General features: G+C 38.9%; 1 protein-coding gene across 1 annotated transcript in view; it reads left to right on the top strand.

Annotated features, from left to right (window-relative positions):
• Positions 1–19,803, top strand: part of MAP3K5 (mitogen-activated protein kinase kinase kinase 5) — a 228,648-nt gene that overhangs the window by 115,669 nt on the left and 93,176 nt on the right. Inside the window, exon 8 of the mRNA NM_001144081.2 lies at positions 9,798–9,910. Coding sequence (NP_001137553.2) covers positions 9,798–9,910 — 113 coding nt within the window. The remainder of the gene's footprint in view (positions 1–9,797; positions 9,911–19,803) is intronic.

Below are 19,803 nucleotides of genomic sequence, written 5' to 3'. Positions count from 1 at the left end.
GGTACCTCAGCTGGTAAAGAATCTGCCTGCAATGCAGGAGACACCAGTGTGATTCCTGGGTCGGGAAGATCCCCTGGAGAAGGGATAGGCTACCCACTCCAGTGATTCTTGGGCTTCCCTGGTGACTCAGACGGTCAAGAATCTGCCTGAAATGCAGGAGACCTGGGTTTGATCCCTTGGTTGGGAAGATCCCCTGGAGGAGGGCATGGCAACCCACTCCAGTATTCTTGCCTGGAGAATTCCATGGACAGAGGAGCCTGGCAGGCTAAAGTCCATGAGGTTGCAGAGTCAGACACAACTGAGCAACTGAGCAGAGCACATGCATTTTTATTAAGTTTGAATGTAAAGAAACAGTGAAATGATAATGCATATATGGAAAGTTAGCACCAAGGACACGGATACACCAGGGATAAGGATTATCATGCTCTTTAAAATAAGCTTCAGTAATAGCATGAAAAATGAATCATATGCCGCATTTTCAGAGGAGACTATCCTCTCCCTAATAATAAATTAAAGAAGTTTCTCATATAAGTAGGCAACAAAACTATACAAACAATATCTTTAATGTTTTTATTAAATAGTACATTCTAGTAACATTAAAATAGAATGTGGTGAAGGTGCTATGCAGTTCACTAATGTGGTCTAAGGCGGTAGCTCTCTGGGCTTATGGTCTTATCAAGATCAGGATTTAGACTACTAAGGAAGTGAAGAGATTATTTTTTGTATGACCTGCTATATTTATCACTTGTCACAGCCTGGCTCTTGGTAAGAGATGGATGCAGGTTTTCTTCATGCAGCAGGTATTTTGAAATCACCTGCAGTGAGTTGGGCTCCTGCTGAGTCAAGTGCTAAAGATTTAGTCCTCAACAAGACTGGCAAGGCTCCTGCTGTCAGACTGCGTACAATATGAGAGATAGATGGTAAAAACAATGATTTCAGATTGTTATCAATTCTGCAATAGTCATAGAACTATTGTTTCCTTTTTTTTTTTTCCTTGTGTCATACTCATCTGTGAATTTCAGGAAAAGTTTCCAGTTCTCCTAAGTTGCCATATTTATTGGCTTAAGGTTGTTCCAGATATCCGTTTACTTTCTTTTTAATGCTTATATACTCTTGTGTGCTAAGTCACTTTGGTTGCGTCCAACTCTTTGTGACCCTAGGGACTGTAGCCCTCCAGGCTCCTTTGTCCATGGGATTCTCTGGGCAAGGATACTGGAATGGATTGCCATGCCCTCCTCCAGAGGATCTTTCAGACCTAGGGACTGAAACCACGTCTCTTAAGTCTCCTGAATTGACAAGGGGGGTTCTTTACCACTAGGACCAGCTGGGAAACTTCCCTTGTGTCTCCAATGGTAAAGAATCTGCCCGCCTGCAGGAGACATGGGTTAAGTCCCTGGTTCAGGAAGATCTTCTGGAGAAGGGCATAGCAACCCACTCCAGTATTTTTGTCTGGAGAATTCCACGGATAGAGGAGCCTAGCGGGCTACAGTCCACGGGGTTGCAAAGAGTCAGTCATGACTGAGCAACTAACATTTAATGCTTGTAGGACCTTTACTGATGTCCCCATTTTCATTTCTCTTTCTCTCTCTGATGAGCAGTCTATCTAGGAGTTTATAAATTTTATTAATCTTCCCCTTTTGACACTGTTCCTTTTCTTTATTGCACATCTATTTTCTACTTCATTGATTTCTTTATTATCTCTTCCTTCTAGTTTATTTTGGAATATGTGCTGTTTTATTTCTAGATGGAAGTTTAGAGTATTGATTTTTTTTCACCCTTGCTGCTTTCCCAGCCAGAGAAGGCAATGGCACCCCACTTCAGTACTCTTGCCTGGAAAATCCCATGGATGGAGGAGCCTGGTAGGCTGCAGTCCATGAGTTCGCTAAGAGTCGGACACGACTGAGCGACTTCACTTTTACTTTTCACTTTCCTGCATTGGAGAAGGAAATGGCAACCCACTCCAGTGTTCTTGCCTGGAGAATCCCAGGGATGGGGGAGCCTGGTGGGCTGCCGTCTATGGGGTTGCACAGAATTGGACACGACTAAAGTGACTTAGCAGCAGCTTTCCCAGCATATGCATTTAAAGATCAAAATTGTTCTGCATCCCAGATGTTTTGATATATTGAACTTGCAATATTGTTTAGGTCAAATACCTTTTAATTTTCAATGTGAATCTTTGAATCCTGGCTTATTCAGAAGTAGGTTGCCCAATTTACAGATGTATCTTTCTTGTTCTCTGGTTTAATTCTACTTTAATAAGAGGTGCCTCATAGCCCCGGAAACAGTCCACCATTGTTGGGTGTAGTGTGCCACGTAAGATAGTTCAGTTGACTTGCCTAATCATAATATTCAAATTTTCCATGTCACTGATATTTTTTGTCTAGTTGTGCTTATGTCTTTGGAGAAGGCAATGGCAACCCACTTCACTACTCTTGCCTGGAAAATCCCATAGGCGGAGGAGCCTGGTAGGCTGCAGTCCATGGAGTCGCTAAGAGTCAGACACGACTGAGCGACTTCACTGTCACTTTTCACTTTACTGCATTGGAGAAGGAAATGGCAACCCACTCCAGTGTTCTTGCCTGGAGAATCCCAGGGACGGGGGAGCCTGGTGGGCTTCCATCTATGGGGTCGCACAGAGTCGGACACGACTGAAGCGACAGCAGCAGCAGCAGCAGCAGCAGCTTATGTCCTGCAATTCATTTTCTATTAATTTAATATCTTCTTCACTATTTATTTCATATCTTTGTTTCTTTAGTCCTTCATTCCCCCTTTTTTTCTATTAATTTAGTGTTGCATTTTATACTCTATTAACACTTTAGTCATAGTAAAGAACCTGCCTACCAATGCAGGAGATGTAAGAGACGCAAATTCAATCCCTGGGTTGAAAAAATCCCCTGGAGGAGGGCATGGCAACCCACTCCAGTATTCTTGCCTGAAGAATCCCTTGGACAGAGGATCCTGACAGTTTATAGTCCATAGGGTCGCAAAGAGTAGGACATGACTGAAAGAGCTTAGCGCACGTGTGCACGCACACACACACACACACACACACACACAATACTCTTTATATTATGCTTTTAGGAGTTCACTAGAGATGACCATCCACATCCTTGACTCTTAAAGTCTACCTTAAATTTGTATTTTACCACTTCCTTGAAGAGGAGAGAAACTTTAGCCATCCGGTCGCTCAGTCTTGTCTCTTTGAGACCCCATGGACTGCAGCACGCCAGGCTTCCCTGTCCCTCACCAACTCCCAGAGCTTGCTCAAACTCATGTCCATCGAGTCGGTGATGCTATCCAATCATCTCATCTTCTGTCGTCCCCTTTTCCTCCTGCCTTCAATCTTTCCCAGCATCAGGGCCTTTTCCAGTGAGTCAATTCTTCACATCAGATGGCCAGATTATGGAGTTTCAGCTTCAGCATAAGTCCTTCCAATGAATATTCAGAACTGATTTCCTTTAGGAGTGACTGGTTTGATTGACTGACTTCCTTTATGATTAACTGGAGAGAAACTTAAAGCAGAATAAATATTCAATAGTTTTAAAATGGCTAGTATCTTCCCCTGATAACTCAGTTGGTAAAGAATCTGCCTGCAATGCAGGAGACCTTGGTTTGATTCCTGGGTTGAGACGATCCACTGCAGACAGGATAGGTTACCCACTCCAGTATTCTTGGGCTTCCCTTGTGGCTCAGCTAGTAAAGAATCTGCCTGCAACACAGGAGACCTGTGTTCGATCCCTGGGTTGGGAAGATCCCCTGGAAAAGGAAAAGGCTACCCACTCCAGTATTCTGGCCTGGAGGATTCCATGGGCTGTATAGTCCATGAGGTCAAAAATAGTCAGACACAACTGAGCAACTTTCACTTTGACTTCAGTACTCTTTCTGATGCTCTTTTTGCAGTTCAGTGCTTCCAAATGGACTCACTATCCTTTAGCCTGAATACTTTTAATACTTCTTGCATGCAGATCAGTTGGCAACCAGTTCTGCCACTTTTTGCTTATTTGTACCTCTTCTTTTTTTTATCACTCTGAATATGTCATTGCATTATCTTTTGGCTTCCATAGTTTGTATTACAAGTTAGCTATCAATTTTATTCCATAGTTTGTATTGCAAAGTCAGCTATCAGTTTTATCAATAAAATTGCTATAAAAGTGCAATAAAATGCCTCCTTTGAAGGTAATATATCTTTATCTCTGGCTGATTTTAAGATTTTCCTCTTTGTCTTTGATTTTAACATTTAGGCTGTGCTTATTTTATCTTATCCAGCTTGAAGTTGAGCTTCTTAAATCTGTGTTAATGTTTTCGACAGTCTTGGAGTGTTTTTGGCTTTGTGTCTTCAAATACTTCTTGTGTTCTGTATTCTCTCTTCCCTCTTTCTAGGGCTACCATGATACATATGTTAGACCATTTAACTGTGTCTTATATGTCTCTTACATTCAGTTGTGTCTTTTCCCCCTCCCATTTTCTGTGTATCAGTTTACAAACTGTTTATTGACGTTTCTTTTTTTTCTTCATCAAGTCCATCTTCTCCTCTGTCTGCTAAGTCACTTCAGTTGTGTCCGACTCTGTGCGACCCCATAGGCGGCAGCCCACCAGGCTCCTCCATCCCTGGGATTCTCCAGGCGAGAACACTGGAGTGGGTTGCCATTTCCTTCTCCAATGCATGAAAGTGAAAAGTGAAAGTGAAGTCGTTCAGTCTTGTCTGACTCTGTGCGACTCCATGGACTGCCGCCTACCAGGCTCCTCCATCCATGGGATTTTCCAGGCAAGAGTACTGGAGTGGTGTGCCATTGCCTTCTCCATCTTCTCTGTCTAGTCTGCTATTAAACCTACACAATGAATTTTTATTTTCAGGTGTTATATATTTCAGTTCTAGACTGCTTGATTCTCTTTATCTTTTAGATTCCAACTCTAGATTGAAATTGTCTTTTCCTTCATTTGTCCATTTTTTCCACAATTTTCTTCACCATATTTGTAATAATGATTTAAAGTCCTTGTCTACAAACACCAACATATGAATTATCTGTGAGTCGGGTCCTCTTGTCTGTTTTGTTCTTTTGTTTATTGGTCATTTTTTCCTGATTCTGAAGTTCTCATAATTTTTTATTGTATGCCATACATTTTATATATAAGAATTACTGAGATTAAGAATGATTTTATTTTCTCTCATAGAAGGCTCTCACTTCCCTCTGTTAGCCAGACATGATAAGGAGCTGATTATCTCAAAAACTGCGGTTGAGTTGAGTTGGTCTCGGTTTCAGTTTTATCAACCCATCTATCTCTGTTTTTGTCCCTGCTTCTTGATATGACCACCCTCAGCTTTTGATTGAGAGCCAAGCAGTGTTCTATCTTCTTATCCCTGTATACTATAAACTGCCCTTTGGAGTTCTGAGTTTGAGTCTTTATTCTCTTACATTATAAAGCTCCAAACTTTGGAGGAGATTGTTAGCTATTTGTTGTAGGCTCCTCCTTCTAGTATTTACTTCTCAGTTCAGTTCAGTTCAGTCACTCAGTCATGTCCGACTCTTTGTGACCTCATGAATTGCAGCACACCAGGCCTCCCTGTCCATCACCAACTCCCGGAGTTTACCCAAACTCATGTCCATCGAGTTGGTGATGCCATCCAGCCATCTCATCCTCTGTCATCCCCTTCTCCTCCTGCCCCCAATCCCTCCCAGCATCAGGGTCTTTTCCAATGAGTCAACTCTTCACATTAGGTGGCCAAAGTATTGGAGTTTCAGCCTTAGCATCATTCCTTCCAAAGAACACCCAGGACTGATCTCCTTTAGAATGGACTGGTTGGATCTTCTTGCAGTCCAAGGGACTCTCAAGAGTCTTCTCCAACACCACAGTTCAAAAGCATCAATTTTTCGGCACTCAGCTTTCTTCACAGTCCAACTCTCACATCCATACATAACCACAGGAAAAACCATAGCCTTGACTAGATGAACCTTTGTTGGCAAAGTAATGTCTCTGCTTTTGAATATGCTATCTAGGTCGGTCATAACTTTCCTTCCAAGGAGTAAGCATCTTTTAATTTCATGGCTGCAGTCACCATCTGCAGTGATTTTGGAGCCCCAAAAAATAAAGTCTGACACTGTTTCCACTGTTTCCCCATCTGTTTTCCATGAAGTGATAGGACCAGATGCCATGATCTTTACTTCTAAGCACCGCCAAACTTCAGATTTCACTGCCATTCCAGCCATACCTCATCCCCAACTGCCCATACAGCCGGTGTTAAGCAAATGTCCTGTGGAGAAAATCAGCTACATGTTTGGGGTCCCTCAGGGTTTCACCTTGTCATGCCAGCTCATGCAACTGTCAGCAAATCCACTTGTTTCTCTTTTCCCTGGTAGAGTTTCAAATAGGTAGAGTTTCTCTGCCTATACCAAGCCTATGCTTAATCTATGGTCAGAATCAGCAAATGCCCCTATAGACGAAAGCATTTTATCTCGGAAGGACACTTCCCTGTTTGGAGTTTTATTTCAATAATGATGTTGCTTCCATAGATCTCCAATGACTATAAAATTATGTTCTTAATGTGTATCCTTTACCCCACCTAGTTATTGTAGCAGGAGGGATGGCTCCCTAGTAGACTGTTACATCTTACTTGGAAGCTCAAGTTTCCCCTGACATTGAATATTCTTCTACAATTTAAATGGTTACATAGCTTTCCAACAATTAGAATACATTTTGTTCCATGTTATATTTTCTAATATTTTTGGAAATTTAGGAAGTAGTTTTTCATCTTGTAACAAATATTCTTATAACCAAATGTCTGGTTACATTTTGTTGTTGTTGATTAGTCACTAAGTCATGTCCAGCTCTTTGTGACCACATGCACTGTGGCATACCAGGCTCCTCTGTCCTTCACTGTCTCCCAGAGTTTGCTCAGATTCATGTCCATTGAGTCGGTGATGCTATCTAACCATCTCATCCTCTGTCACCCCCTTTTCATTTTGCCTTTGAGCTCTCCCAGCTTCAGGGTGTTTTCCAGTGCGTCTGCTGTTTGTATCAGGTAACCAAAGTTTTGGATCTTCAGCTTCAGCACTAGTCCTTCCAATGATTTTTCAGGGTTGGTTTCCTTTAGGATTTGCTGGTTTGATCTCCTTGCAGTCCAAGGGACTCTCAAGAGTCTTCTCCAACGCCACAGTTCAAAAGCATCATTTCTTCAGCACTCAGCCTTCTTTATGGTCCAGCTCTCACATCCGTACATGACTACTGGAAAACCACAGCTTTGACTATATGGACAAAGTTGGCAAAGTGATGTCTCTGCTTTTCAATACACTGCCTAGGTTTGTTATAGCTTTCCTTCCAAGGAGCAAGCATCTTTTAATTTCATGGCTGCAGGCACCATCCAACATGATTTTGGAGCCCAAGAAAATAAAATCTGTCACTGCTTCTACTTTTTCCCCTTTTATTTGCCACAAAGCAATGGAACCAGATGTCATGATCTTTGTTTTTTCAGTGCTAAGTATCAAACCAGCTTTTTCAGTCTCCTCTTTCACATTCATCAAGAAAGAGGCTGTTTAATTCCTCTTTGCTTTCTGCCGTTAGAGTGGTATCATCTGTGTATCTGAGGTTGTTGATATTTCTTCCGGCAGTCTTGATTCCAGCATGTGATTCATCCAGACTGGCATTTCTGATGATACACTCTGCATATAAGTTAAATAAGAAGGGTTACAGTTTTTCCAGTTTTGAACCAATCAGTTGTTCCGTGTCTGGTTCTAACTGTTGCTTCTTGTCCTGCATACAGGTTTCTCAGGAGACAGATTAGGTGGTCTGGTATTCATATTTAATGCTTTTTCTTAGTGTAAATCCATAGATATGGAAATATTGTGTCTTCCCTAGGTATGCATTACTTTTTTTTGACATTTTACAATTTTTGATAAATATTGGCAAATTTATGCCAAGAAATAGTGTATTAATTTACTTTTCAATTTGTGAGAATTCCTACTTCCTTAAGACTTTCTCCTCAATATGCTTCTTATTATGAAGTGTTCTGAGCCATAAAAAATATAACTTATTAATTTATTGGCATCTATATTTTGCTTAAAATATTTTAAATTGTATTGTTTATGGTAACAGAAAAACAGATATAAGCCCATTTAATTTTTTCAGTTTGGTTAGTTTGGCACATAGGAAATACTTATCAGTATTTACTGATTGATTTAGGGTTATCTTGCTTTTCGGATCTTCCTTTGAATATATTAAGAGAATTTTTCCATAATTTTTTCTTTCAGTAAAAATGAAAAATTTATTTGTTGAAAGATATTTCATATATTGATATGAATTGGTAGAAAGTATAAATTACTGGTAGAAAGAAAGGTATTAACTCCTTTCTTCTCCTATATCTTTTTTATTTGGACTTTCTACTTGCCTCTGAGAAAACACAAAGACCTTTGGATTTTGTATGAGTCTAAAACTTATAAATCATGTCTTTCCTTGATATGACCTGCTTTGGATATCAGCAATCTGGGTTACATGGTTTTTCCATTTTAGATTTGGTAAACTCCTGTACTTCTGGAGAGAAAAGGAATTCTTCTTAATCATCAGCAGTGATGCAGTTAAAAATATTTTTTTCTTATTCCACATGCAAAACTGTTCAAGCCAACTAGTACTTGTTTGAGTTTTGTTTCTTCTCAGAGATACTTTTCCTGATTAAAAAGTAAGACCCTTAAAAGGGCACACGATTCTCAATATTCAGAAAATATGTACTTATCCTTTTCAAGTTTACCTTACCATTTTAAAGTACAGAAAATTTCAAGTATGTATAATAGCCAAGAATGTACTCTAATGTACACCATTGTGCCCACTGCCATTTTTGCAATTCCCATCTTTCATTTTCAGTTAATGATTTTAATAAAAATGCTCTTATCCTAGAATTCTAATGTTTTTCCGTAAGTATCTCTTTACTGTATCATTAAATGTTTATTCACTAGGTATTTAGTCTATATTTTTCTCAATCTGGTTTTTTAAAGTAGAGATTTCATTTTTCATGTTTGTCTCAGTTTTTATTAGTTACTAGGCCATTTATATTAATTTTGTTCTACTTTGTGCTCTTAAATGAAATAATATTGAGTATTATTGCCTGTTAAATGATGTATATGAGGGGACCCTTGAACAGAACCTATAAAGTGTTACCTTGAAAATACAGTGGATGTATAAGCACTGAAGACTTTTCAAATGTTGAAGCATTTTTAAAGGTAGATAGATTCATGCACATCCAGAAAATGGTTCTCATTCTCTTTGAGCAAAAACTAGTATGCACAAGCACCATCTCTTTATTCCTAATTTCTTATTGCAATAGACATTCTTTATTGTATTTTTATATCACTCATACAAAAATGATTGTTTCAGTATGTTATGTAGATAATATTCCTGATTGCTTTGTGTATTGTTTTTACTTTGTTTACTTATAAAACTTTTCAAAAAACCACTTAACAAATATGCACAGGGTTCTTATCTTTAAATTTTCACTTTTTATAAATGCTCACACATGCACATACATTCTCTCACATTTCTGGAAGACTGTTGAAGAGTGGATTTTTTTAAAGACTGGGGCTGCTATGGTGAGGCTGAGTTAAGTGGGGGGAATGCCATGTTGCTGAGGGTGAGGGTGTGCAGTTACTTAAGCATTAAATCCTAATAGCACACTAGATTCTGGGGTGAAGGCCAGTGGAATATTTTTACTTGCTCAGGCCTTGGAGTTATGCAAACAGAGGCTATTGCAAACTCAGAGTTTCATGATTGAGAAAGTAAACTTGTACATTTGTGGGTTTATTTTTTTTTTACAGGTTCAAAAAGGCATTTGAATCAGAGCCAACACTACAGTCAGGAATTAATTATGCGGTCCTCCTCCTGGCATCTGGGCACCAGTTTGAATCTTCCTTTGAGCTCCGAAAAGTTGGTAATTACAGCTTGATGTTTTACATGGAATCAAAAAAGTGGATCCAACTCAGTGCAAAGAAAAAGGGTCTTTCATAGATAGTTCCTTTGCTTTCTGTCTCATCTGACTTCCTGAAAAAAAAATTATATCTCCTTATTTAATGTTTCATGCTATTGTGCAGAATCTTGATATTGGGATGTAATTAGATTTTTAATTTATTTCATCTGATTCTAAAAATCCCCTAGTTGATATTTTTTTATTCTCTCTCAGTGTGTGTGTGTTAGTCTTTAGTCCTGTCCAACTCTTGGCGACCACATGTACTGTAGCCCGCCAGGCTCTTCTATCCATGGGATTCTCCAGATAAGAATATTGGAGTGCACTGCCATTTCCTTCTCCAGGGGGTTTTCCAGAGCCAGGGATCCAACCCGGGTCTCCTGCACTGTAGGCAGACAGTCTTTACCTGCTGAGCCTCCAGGGAAGCCCATTCCTTCTCAAACTCATATTAGAAATAGGGGCTTTGCATTTAGCCCACAACTCCTGAATAAGGTAGTATTCTATGAAACATCAGGAAAGTTTCCTATTTTAGGTTAATTTTGTTTTCCTGGTGCTGAAAAAAAAAAAAAAAGGGAAAGAAAGACTTCTGATACTCCCTGTTTCTGTTTCTCAGGCACACCTGCCCTATGACTTCAGCATTGTTTCTGGTAGAGCCTCCCAAGACCCTAGAACAGCAGGTCAAGCAGATGGAGTCTTGGCAGTGACTGGTCTCCTCAGAGACCATCTCTGAATTGTAGCCATTGATAGAATGTGCTTTTGTCCCTTTTATCAGTGGACATTGTCTTACATGCTGACCCCTCTTTGGAATTTTTAAAGATTAGGACATCTTAAGTGAATAACTTTTGTATGATTTCCTTAGTTCTTGCTTTGATAACATTTTTAAGGTTCTAGATACTGAATACTGTGTAAGGTAGTCAAATTTTCTATCTCTTGAATGTTGAACTGTCTTTTTGCAGAGAAGCTTTCCAACTCTCATAGGAGTTTTTACTACAGACAGAAATGTTTTTCCATGGTTTTTGTAGAGGAAAAAAAATTGATCTTAGTGAAGCTGTGAATTATATGTAGACAAAACTTTTCCTTTAAGATTTCTAACTGGACAATGTTTTTAATCTTTCATAAAGAAAAAGTGAGCCCTGGGTGTTTTTTTACACTATTTGGGAAGGGCTAATTAAATAACCATATGTATATTCTGGGAAATCTTTGAAGGCAAGTAAAGTATGAGTATTAAATTCTTTTTAAAAGCCCAGACTAAAAGAATGATACAGTGTTTGTCGCTGCTGGATTGCAGTGGTATTCAATGCACAGAGTTTTATTTGAATTCATTTTTTTTTAAGCTGGAAAATGAAATCAGAAAAAATACACTGCAATGTGTACTTTTCAGAAATTATCATCATAATAAAATTCTCCATCTAAAGTTATTTTTAAAACTCTATACTGATCCTATGTATTGAGCTTCCCTGGTAGCTCAGTTGGTAAAGAATCTGCCTGCAATGCAGGAGACTGAGTTCAATCCCTGGGTTGGGAAGATCCCCTGGAGAAGGAAATGGCAACCCACTCCAGTATCCTTGCCCGGAAAATCCCATGGACAGAGGAGCCTGGTGCTCTGCAGACCATGGGGTCGCTGTATTAGTGATCTAAAATGACTTGTATTACTCTGTTCTTGAACTTGAAGTTGAAGCCTCCATATCTTTACAGAAATTGGCATTGATTTGCATGTGTAGGTAGAGCAGTAACATAGTGGTTTGAAATGTACCTGTTCTAAATTCTCTTTTTTAAGTTAAATGTAGGTTAAGATGATCAGCACTCTTCTAAGGGAGTAGATCTTAAATGTTCTCACTACAAAAACAAATGGAAATTATATGACATGATGGAGGTGTTAGCTAATGCTATAGTGATCATTTTGCCAGATACAAGTGTATCAGATCAACACGCTGCACATCTTAAAATTACACAATGTTCTGTCAATTATGTCTTTGAAGAACTGGAGGGAAAAAAAGGATGATCAGCACTCTGAGGTTTGAGGAACCGTGATTAATGGAATTTTGTAAAGGAAACACACTTCAACTTTTTCCAGGAAGAGCTCATTCATAATACATGTTGAACAAGCATTTGAAAGCATATGAAGTTGAATTTTTAATTTGGAAATTGCAAAACTTACACAGACTTAAAATATGACTTGACAATGAATTTTTAGTTCCCATAAAAGCTAAATTTTAGGCTTCTAAAATACTGTGATATACACTGGAAAATGTATGTCCTTAAATAACTGAAAGGGGATTCCCAGGTGGCTCAGTGGTAAAGAATCCGCCTGCCAATGCAGGAGACATGGGTTCTATCCCTGGGTCATCCTCTGGAGAACGAAATGGCATCTCACTCCAGTATTCTTGCCTGGGAAATCCCACAGACGGAGGAGTCTGAAGGGCTAAAGTCCATGGGGTTGCAAAAGAGGCAGACACAACTTAAAGACTAAACAATGATGATACTAAAAGGCAGTTAAAGCTCACTAACTTAGATTCTACTCATAAATTATGCTAAGAAGTATAGGTTGACCTAAAATTAATGTTTATATGGTAAAATAGGATTAAAGGGATTTTCAGGGAAAAACAGGTTGATTAAATGAATATTTTAACATAATAATTGTATTAATTAAAGTAATTAACTTACTAATTAACAACATATTTGAGATATTTTAAAGATATATAGTTGCATTCTTTTTTAAATCATAACTCAGTTCTTGTGTTCTGATAGTATTCATTTTTCTTTATGAAATCTTTTCTTTAGATGTATTTTGAAATTTATTTATAAAGGGTAAACAATGAAAATTAAGATGTCATAAGATGATTATTAAGCCTGAAGCTTTTCAAACATATTATCTTAAGTTTAAGAATTCTAATGTTAAGAATAATTCTTAACTGTTATCATCTGTTAACCAAAGACTGTTAATTCTAGTTGTGTGTTTGTTTGAGGTTATGGCTAATTGTTTCATGATCTGTGTTTTCAATATCCCAGTTTTTGAATAATCTTTGGTGTTTGTACTGCTTAGAACTAGGATTTGGAAACAACCGCATCTTTTATCTTTATCCTTTTTTCAGCTTCACAAGACTTAAAATTAATAAGCTTTAGTTAAATAAAAGATGTTTCTCCCGTGTTCTGTGGAATTTTCAACCATGAGACACTTTATGAGATGATGATGTAATAAGAGAACAGTGTGATTGGAATTGAGACAAACCACTATTTGAATCTTATTTTCAGGGAGCCATAAAAATAAAATTTGTGTTACTGAATATAAAAATCCATGACTCTTAAAAGATAATCAAGAAAAAGAAATCAAAACAAAAATAAAATCCATCACCAACCACAAAACAACTCATTTGCTGTCAATGGAGGTGACCAAATTCTCAGAAAATTTGAAATTACAGGGAACAAAGTACAATACTTTCCCTTCCTTTTAAAGGGATACTATAGTTCATCCCTGGAGAAGGAAATGGCAACCCACTCCAGTATTCTTGCCTGGAGAATCCCATGGACAGAGGAGCTTGGTGGACTACAGTCCATGGGGTCTCAGAGTCAGACCTGATTGAGTAGAGCCTAGATCATCCAGTTGAGGAGGTAAAGCTCTTCTTAAGATATGCTACATACTAACTGTATGTTTTTAAGAATGTATTCTTCGGAAGAATGCTAGCTGATAAAGTAGAAGGACTGATTAAACTGATAATGATAGTGATGCTAAGATAATGATTCTGACCAGGATCATCGATTAGAACTAACACCATTAGGATGTTTATTTTTTTTTAATTTTCATTTGCCATATTTACATGAAACCCAAGCTCACCAGCAAATTGCTTACCAATCACAAAGAAACAATGCACCCATACAATTCATTGTATATATCCCCTCCAGGGGTCCAGCTGTCAGTGATCCACCCAGCATGGCTTGATGGCTGGACTTTTGCCAGCTGATACAGAGAACGTGAAATAAGCGGCATCTCCTGTGAAACATTGTTCAGTCGCCCAGGCATGTCCGACTCTTTGCGACTCCATGGACTGCTACATGCCAGGCTTCCCTGTCCTTCACTCTCTCCCGGAGTTTGCTCAAACTCATGTCCATTGTATCAATAATGCCATACAACAGTCTCATCCTCTCTCACTCCCTTCTCCTCCTCCCCTCAGTCCTGTGAAATAGTCTCACCAAAAATGTTTAACCCAAGCCTTAAGATTTAACAGTCAGTTAATAGAATCACAGTTGGATAGAGAAATAAGTCAGACAACACCAAGAAATGCTATCAGCCAGATCCAGAAGGTCAAAACATTCTACAGGACTCCCTGCCTGGTCTCTTCAAAAAGTCAACGTCATGGAGAAAAGTGTGGGTGGATTGGTTAGGTTAAAAGATATTTCAGTTCAGTTCAGTTGCTCAGTCATGTCCGACTCTTTGTGACCCCATGAACCACAGCACGCCAGACCTCCCTGTCCATCACCAACTCCCTGAGTCCACCCAAACCCATGTCCATTGAGTTGGTGATGCCATCCAACCATCTCATCCTCTGTCGTCCCCTTCTCTCCCTGCTCTCAATCTTTCCCAGCATTAGGGTCTTTTCAAATAAGTCAGCTCATTAGAGACATTTTTAAAAAATGCAATTAATGATTCCCGTTTGGATTCCCGTTTGAAAAAACAAAGAGAACAACAACAAAAAGCTATTCAGTTCAGTCGTGTCTGACTCTTTGCAACCCCATGGACTATAGCACTCCAGGCTTCCCTGTTCATCACCAACTCCCAGAACTTGCTCAAACTCACGTCCATCGCATCAGTGATGCCACCCAACCATCTCATCCTCTGTCGTCCCCTTCTCTTCCTGCCTTCAATCTTTCCCAGCATCAGAGTCTTTTCCAGTGAATCAGTTCTTTGCATCAGGTGGCCAAAGAAATTTGGGGAACGGTCGGGGAATTTGAATCAGGATGAGATATTAAATAATATGAGAGAATTATTATTTTTATTAGGTGTAATAATCAAATGCGGCTTCCCGTGTAGCTCAGTGAGTAAGGAATCTGCCTACAATGCAGGAGATTCGGGTTCGATTCCTGGGTTGGGAAGATCCCCTGGAGAAGGAAATGAAACCCACTCCGGTATTCTTGCCTGGAGAATCACGTGAACAGAGAAACCCTGAGGGCTATAGTCCATGGGGTCGCAGGAGTTGGACACGACTAAATGGCCACCACCAAGGATTTGGGAACATGAAATCAGTTACTAAAAATATCTAACCATCTAAAGACCCGTTCCACCAGTTTCCCTGGAGCACAGAGTGCCTCATTCTCCACCCTGAATTCCCCTCAGGGGGTGTTGAAGCTCAGCAGCCAGGGTTCAGTCTCCACAGAGGCAGAGGTCAGATGCCCTTGTTGTTCAGTTGCTGACAAGTGTTCAAAAAAATGATCAAGGAGAATGTGTAGGAGAATTTTTATACTATGACACAATATTTAAGGGTGAAATCTGTAATTTTATCTGAAATGGTTCAGCCAAAGTATTCAGGGAGATGAAGCAATAGCAAAATGTTAGCAGTTGTTGAAAATGTGATCATTGTAGCATTTTTCTACTTTGATGTATGCTTGGAATTCATCACAATGGAAAGTTAAGCTGGTAACAATCTAACCTCCACCGGGGCTGTGCGACCTTCAACAAGTTGCTCAACGTCTCTCCGCATTTTTTTCTTTCCATTATCACCAAAGGGACTAATCTTTGATTGTGGTGGTTTGCTTTTCAGTCGTTCTGTTGAGTCTGACTCTTTGTGACCCCATCGACTACAGCATGCCAGGCTTCCCTGTCCTTCACCATCTCCCAGAGCTTGCTCAAACTTATGTCCATTGAGTCGGTGATACCATCCAACCATCTCATCCTCTGTCATCCCCTTCTCCTCCTGCCTTCAATCTTTCCCAGCATCAGGGTCTTTTCTAATGAATTGGTTCTTCCCATCACGTGGCTGAAGTATTGGAGCTTCAGCTTCAGCATCAGTCCTTCCTATGAATATTCAGGATTGATATCCTTTAGGATGGATTGGTTGGATCTCCTTGCAGTCCAAGGGACTCTCAAGAGTCTTCTCCAACACCACAGTTCAAAAGCATCAGTTCTTCCATGCTCAACCTTCTTTATGGTCCAATTCTCATATCCACACATGACTACTGGAAGAACCATAGCTTTGACTATACAAATGTTTGTCAGCAAAGTAGTGTCCCTGCTTTTAATACATTGTCTAGGTTTGTCATAGCTTCTTCCAAGGAGCAAGTGTTTTTTAATTTCATGACTGCGGTCACCATCCACAGTGATTTTGGAGCCCAAGAAAATAAAGTCTGACACTGTTTCCATTGTTTCCCCATCTATTTGCCATGAAGTGATGGGACTGGATGCCATGACCTTCGGTTTTTGAATGTTGAGCTTTAAGCCAGCTTTTTCACTCTCCTCTTTCTCTTTCATCAAGAGGCTCTTTAGTTCCTCTTTGCTTTCTGCCATTAGGGTAGTATCATCTGCATACCTGAGGTTATTGATATTTCTCCTGGCAATCTTGAGTTCAGCTTGTGATACATCCATCTCAGCATTTCCCTTGAGGTACTCTGCATATAAGTTAAATAAGCAGGGTGACAATATACAGCCTTGATGCACTCCTTTCCCAATTTTGAGCTAGTCCATTATTCCATATCTGGTTCTAACTGTTGCTTCTTGACCTGGATACAGGTTTCTGAGATAGCAGGTAAGGTGGTTTGGTATTCCCGTCTCTTTAAGGATTTTCCAGTTTATTGTGATCCACACAGTCAAAGGCTTTAGCATAGTCAGTGAAGCAGAAGTAAATGTTTTTCTGGAATTCCCTTGCTTTTTCTATGATCCAACAGATGTTGGCAACTTATTCTGTGGTTCGTCTGCCTTTTCTAAATCCAGCTTGAACATCTGAAAGTTCTTGGTTCATTTACTGTTGAAGCCTAGCTTGGGGAATTTTGAGCATTACCTTCCTAGAGTGTGAAATGAGTGCAATTGTGTGGTAGTTTGAGCATTCTTTGGCATTGACTTTCTTTGGGATTGGAATGAAAACTGACCTTTTCCAGTCATGTGGCCACTGCTGAGTTTTCCAAATTTGCTGGCATATTGAGTGCAGCACTTTCACAGCATCATCTTTTAGGATTTGAAATAGCTCAGCTGGAATTCCATCACCTCCACTAGCTTTGTTCATAGTGACTCTTCCTAAGGTCCACCTGACTTCACACTCCAGGATGTCTGCTTCTAAGTGAGTGATCACACCATCGTGGTTATCTGGGTCATTAAGACCTTTTCTGTCTGGTTTTGTATATTCTTGCCACCTGTTCTTAATATCTTCTGCTTCTGTCAGGTCCATACCATTTCTGTCCTTTATTGTGCCCATCTTTGCAGGAAATATTCCCTTGATATCTCTAATTTGTGTTGTTGTATGGGTTGAAAAGAGTTACCTTTTCAGTGTGCCATGCTAGGGCTAGGCATATAATGAGTGTTCAATAAAAATGTCATGCCTTTATCTGTTAAAACAGCTGCTGCAAAATATAAAAACTATGATAGAAAGTAAACTATTAAAAAATCTTCAATTCTTAGAAGTCAACCAGTTCTAATTAGAGCATTGTCAACATTTAAATTGCCTAAACAGATGATTGAATCAAAGAACTGGTATTTAAAACAGCAATGACATGCTGTTAATTGCTTATAAATTTTGCCAAAATTTTTTAAATAGTGAAAAATAGCCAGATAGTAAGGACTTGGTAAAAAGATAGAATCATCCATCAGCAATAGTGCTTTAATAATTTGGTCCTAGCGATCAAAAACCTTAAAAGTGCTATAGCCTGGGACCAAGCATAACACTACATCTGAGACTCTATCCTATGGAAATAATCAATTATGGAACAAATATCATGTACTAAGATATTTATTCCTCTATTCCTTGGATGGGTAGGTGGAGGGGGCTTGGGAAGAAAGGGATCCTAAATATAAAAAATTAGAGCCATATTCTTAATTCCAAACTTAAAAGATTACTATCTCCTGCAGAAACAGGTTTCATACATCATGTGGAAAGACCATAAATGCTAATTCATAAAAGATATATAAACATATAAAGACAGTCAATCTCAAAGGTTTAAAAAAAAGCATGTTTCCTTTTGTTCTCCATTACATTGGCAAAGATGAAAGAACATAATATTACCCATAATGTGTGCTCAGCCACTCAGTCATGTCCAACTCTTTTCAACCCCATGGACTGTTACCCACAAGGCTCCTCTGTCCATGGAATTTTCCAGGCAGTAATACTGGAGTGGGTTGCCATTTCCTATTCCAAAGGATAGTCCCCACCCAGGGATCAAACCCACATATCTTGTGTCTCCTGCACTGGCTGGCAGATTCTTTACCACTGTACCACCTGGGAAGCCCACTACCATAATATCAACACTAAAATGAGCATATCTCTGTCCCCAGCAAGTCCAAGTTGAGGATTTTATTACAAAGAAATAATTGAACAAGTGCACAAAGCTATGTGTACAAGAATATTTATAGTGATAAAAAGCAGCTACCATCTTCATTTGGGTAAATAAACCATGACCCATCTGTATACTAAAATACTATTTGCCATTAAACAAGAAATACATTTTGTCCAAATGCTGAATGATTCAGAGTTGCATCATTTGACCAAATTATGCTAAGGCCAAAGTTAAGATGACCCTCATAGAGTGAACTTCTGGCATGCAAGAATAAATCTACATTTTAATTTTAAAACTAATATTATTTTACTGTTAAACACTTTCATAGTCCCTGTTTAAATGTTTAAATGGTCCGATGCTACCTTGGTCCTACATTCATTGTTCTGAAAGTATGAAACAAAAAAAAAGAAATATTCATATTCAACTGAGGTTGACAGAGACACACATTTTTAGTATCTAATTTCCCCCCTACACTTTCTTCTTCCATTTATATTTGTTGTATTTTTTCTGTCCAGGTAGGATATCATAGATGTTGTTGCATACATGTGCAGTTTTTTTTCATCTCATGAAATTTTAAGGCGGCAAAGCTGTTCTCTTTTTAAATTATCATCACAAAATGTGAAGTCCCAAATGGACTTTTTCCTAAAATACTCATGGCTTAAGTGGAATTATATAATAAAAAACAGCATAACGTTTTTTAAAGGTTGTTTTGTTTCATTAAAGCATAATTTTAAAAAAAAGGTAAATTCATGACTCTCCGAAAATATAAAAGATTCTATTTAATTCAGTGAACATGGAAACAGTAAGAGGCTATGTCCTGTTTAAAGTGCTTTTAAGAAGCTAATGTTAGTCATTCAGTCACGTCTGATACTTTGTGACCCCGTGGACTGTAGCCTGCCAGGCTTCTCTGTCCGTGGAATTCTCCAGGCAAGAATGCTGGAGTGGGTAGCCATTCCCTTCTCGAGAGGATCTTCCTTGGAGATAAGGTAATCATAATTTAAGAAAGAAATCTTAGAATCAGATTTCTGAGTTTGATTTTTTAAAAGCTATTTTATAACCAGCCGGTTATAAATATTAGATATTGTTTCACTAGACAGGAATGCAAAACACAAATTAACAAGGAAACTTCTCTAAGCCTGAGATCATTTATTGTTGTTATTTAGTCACTAAGTCGTGACCAACTCTTTTGTGACCCATGCCTTGTCACCCACCAGGCTTCTCTGTCCATTGGGTTTCCCAGGCAAGAATACTGGGGTGAGTTTCCATTTCCTCCTCTAGGAAATCTTCTGACCCACAGATGAACGTGCATCTCCTGCATCAGCAGGTGGATTCTTTACCACTGAGCCACCAAGGAAGCCCAAATACAAACATATATAATAATTCTGGAA

The sequence above is a fragment of the Bos taurus genome, chromosome 9 (genome assembly GCF_002263795.3).
Source record: "Bos taurus isolate L1 Dominette 01449 registration number 42190680 breed Hereford chromosome 9, ARS-UCD2.0, whole genome shotgun sequence".
NCBI classification, from domain to species: domain Eukaryota; kingdom Metazoa; phylum Chordata; class Mammalia; order Artiodactyla; family Bovidae; genus Bos; species Bos taurus.
Note: the sequence above shows the minus strand (reverse complement) of the source record. Positions and strands in the feature narration are given on the sequence as shown.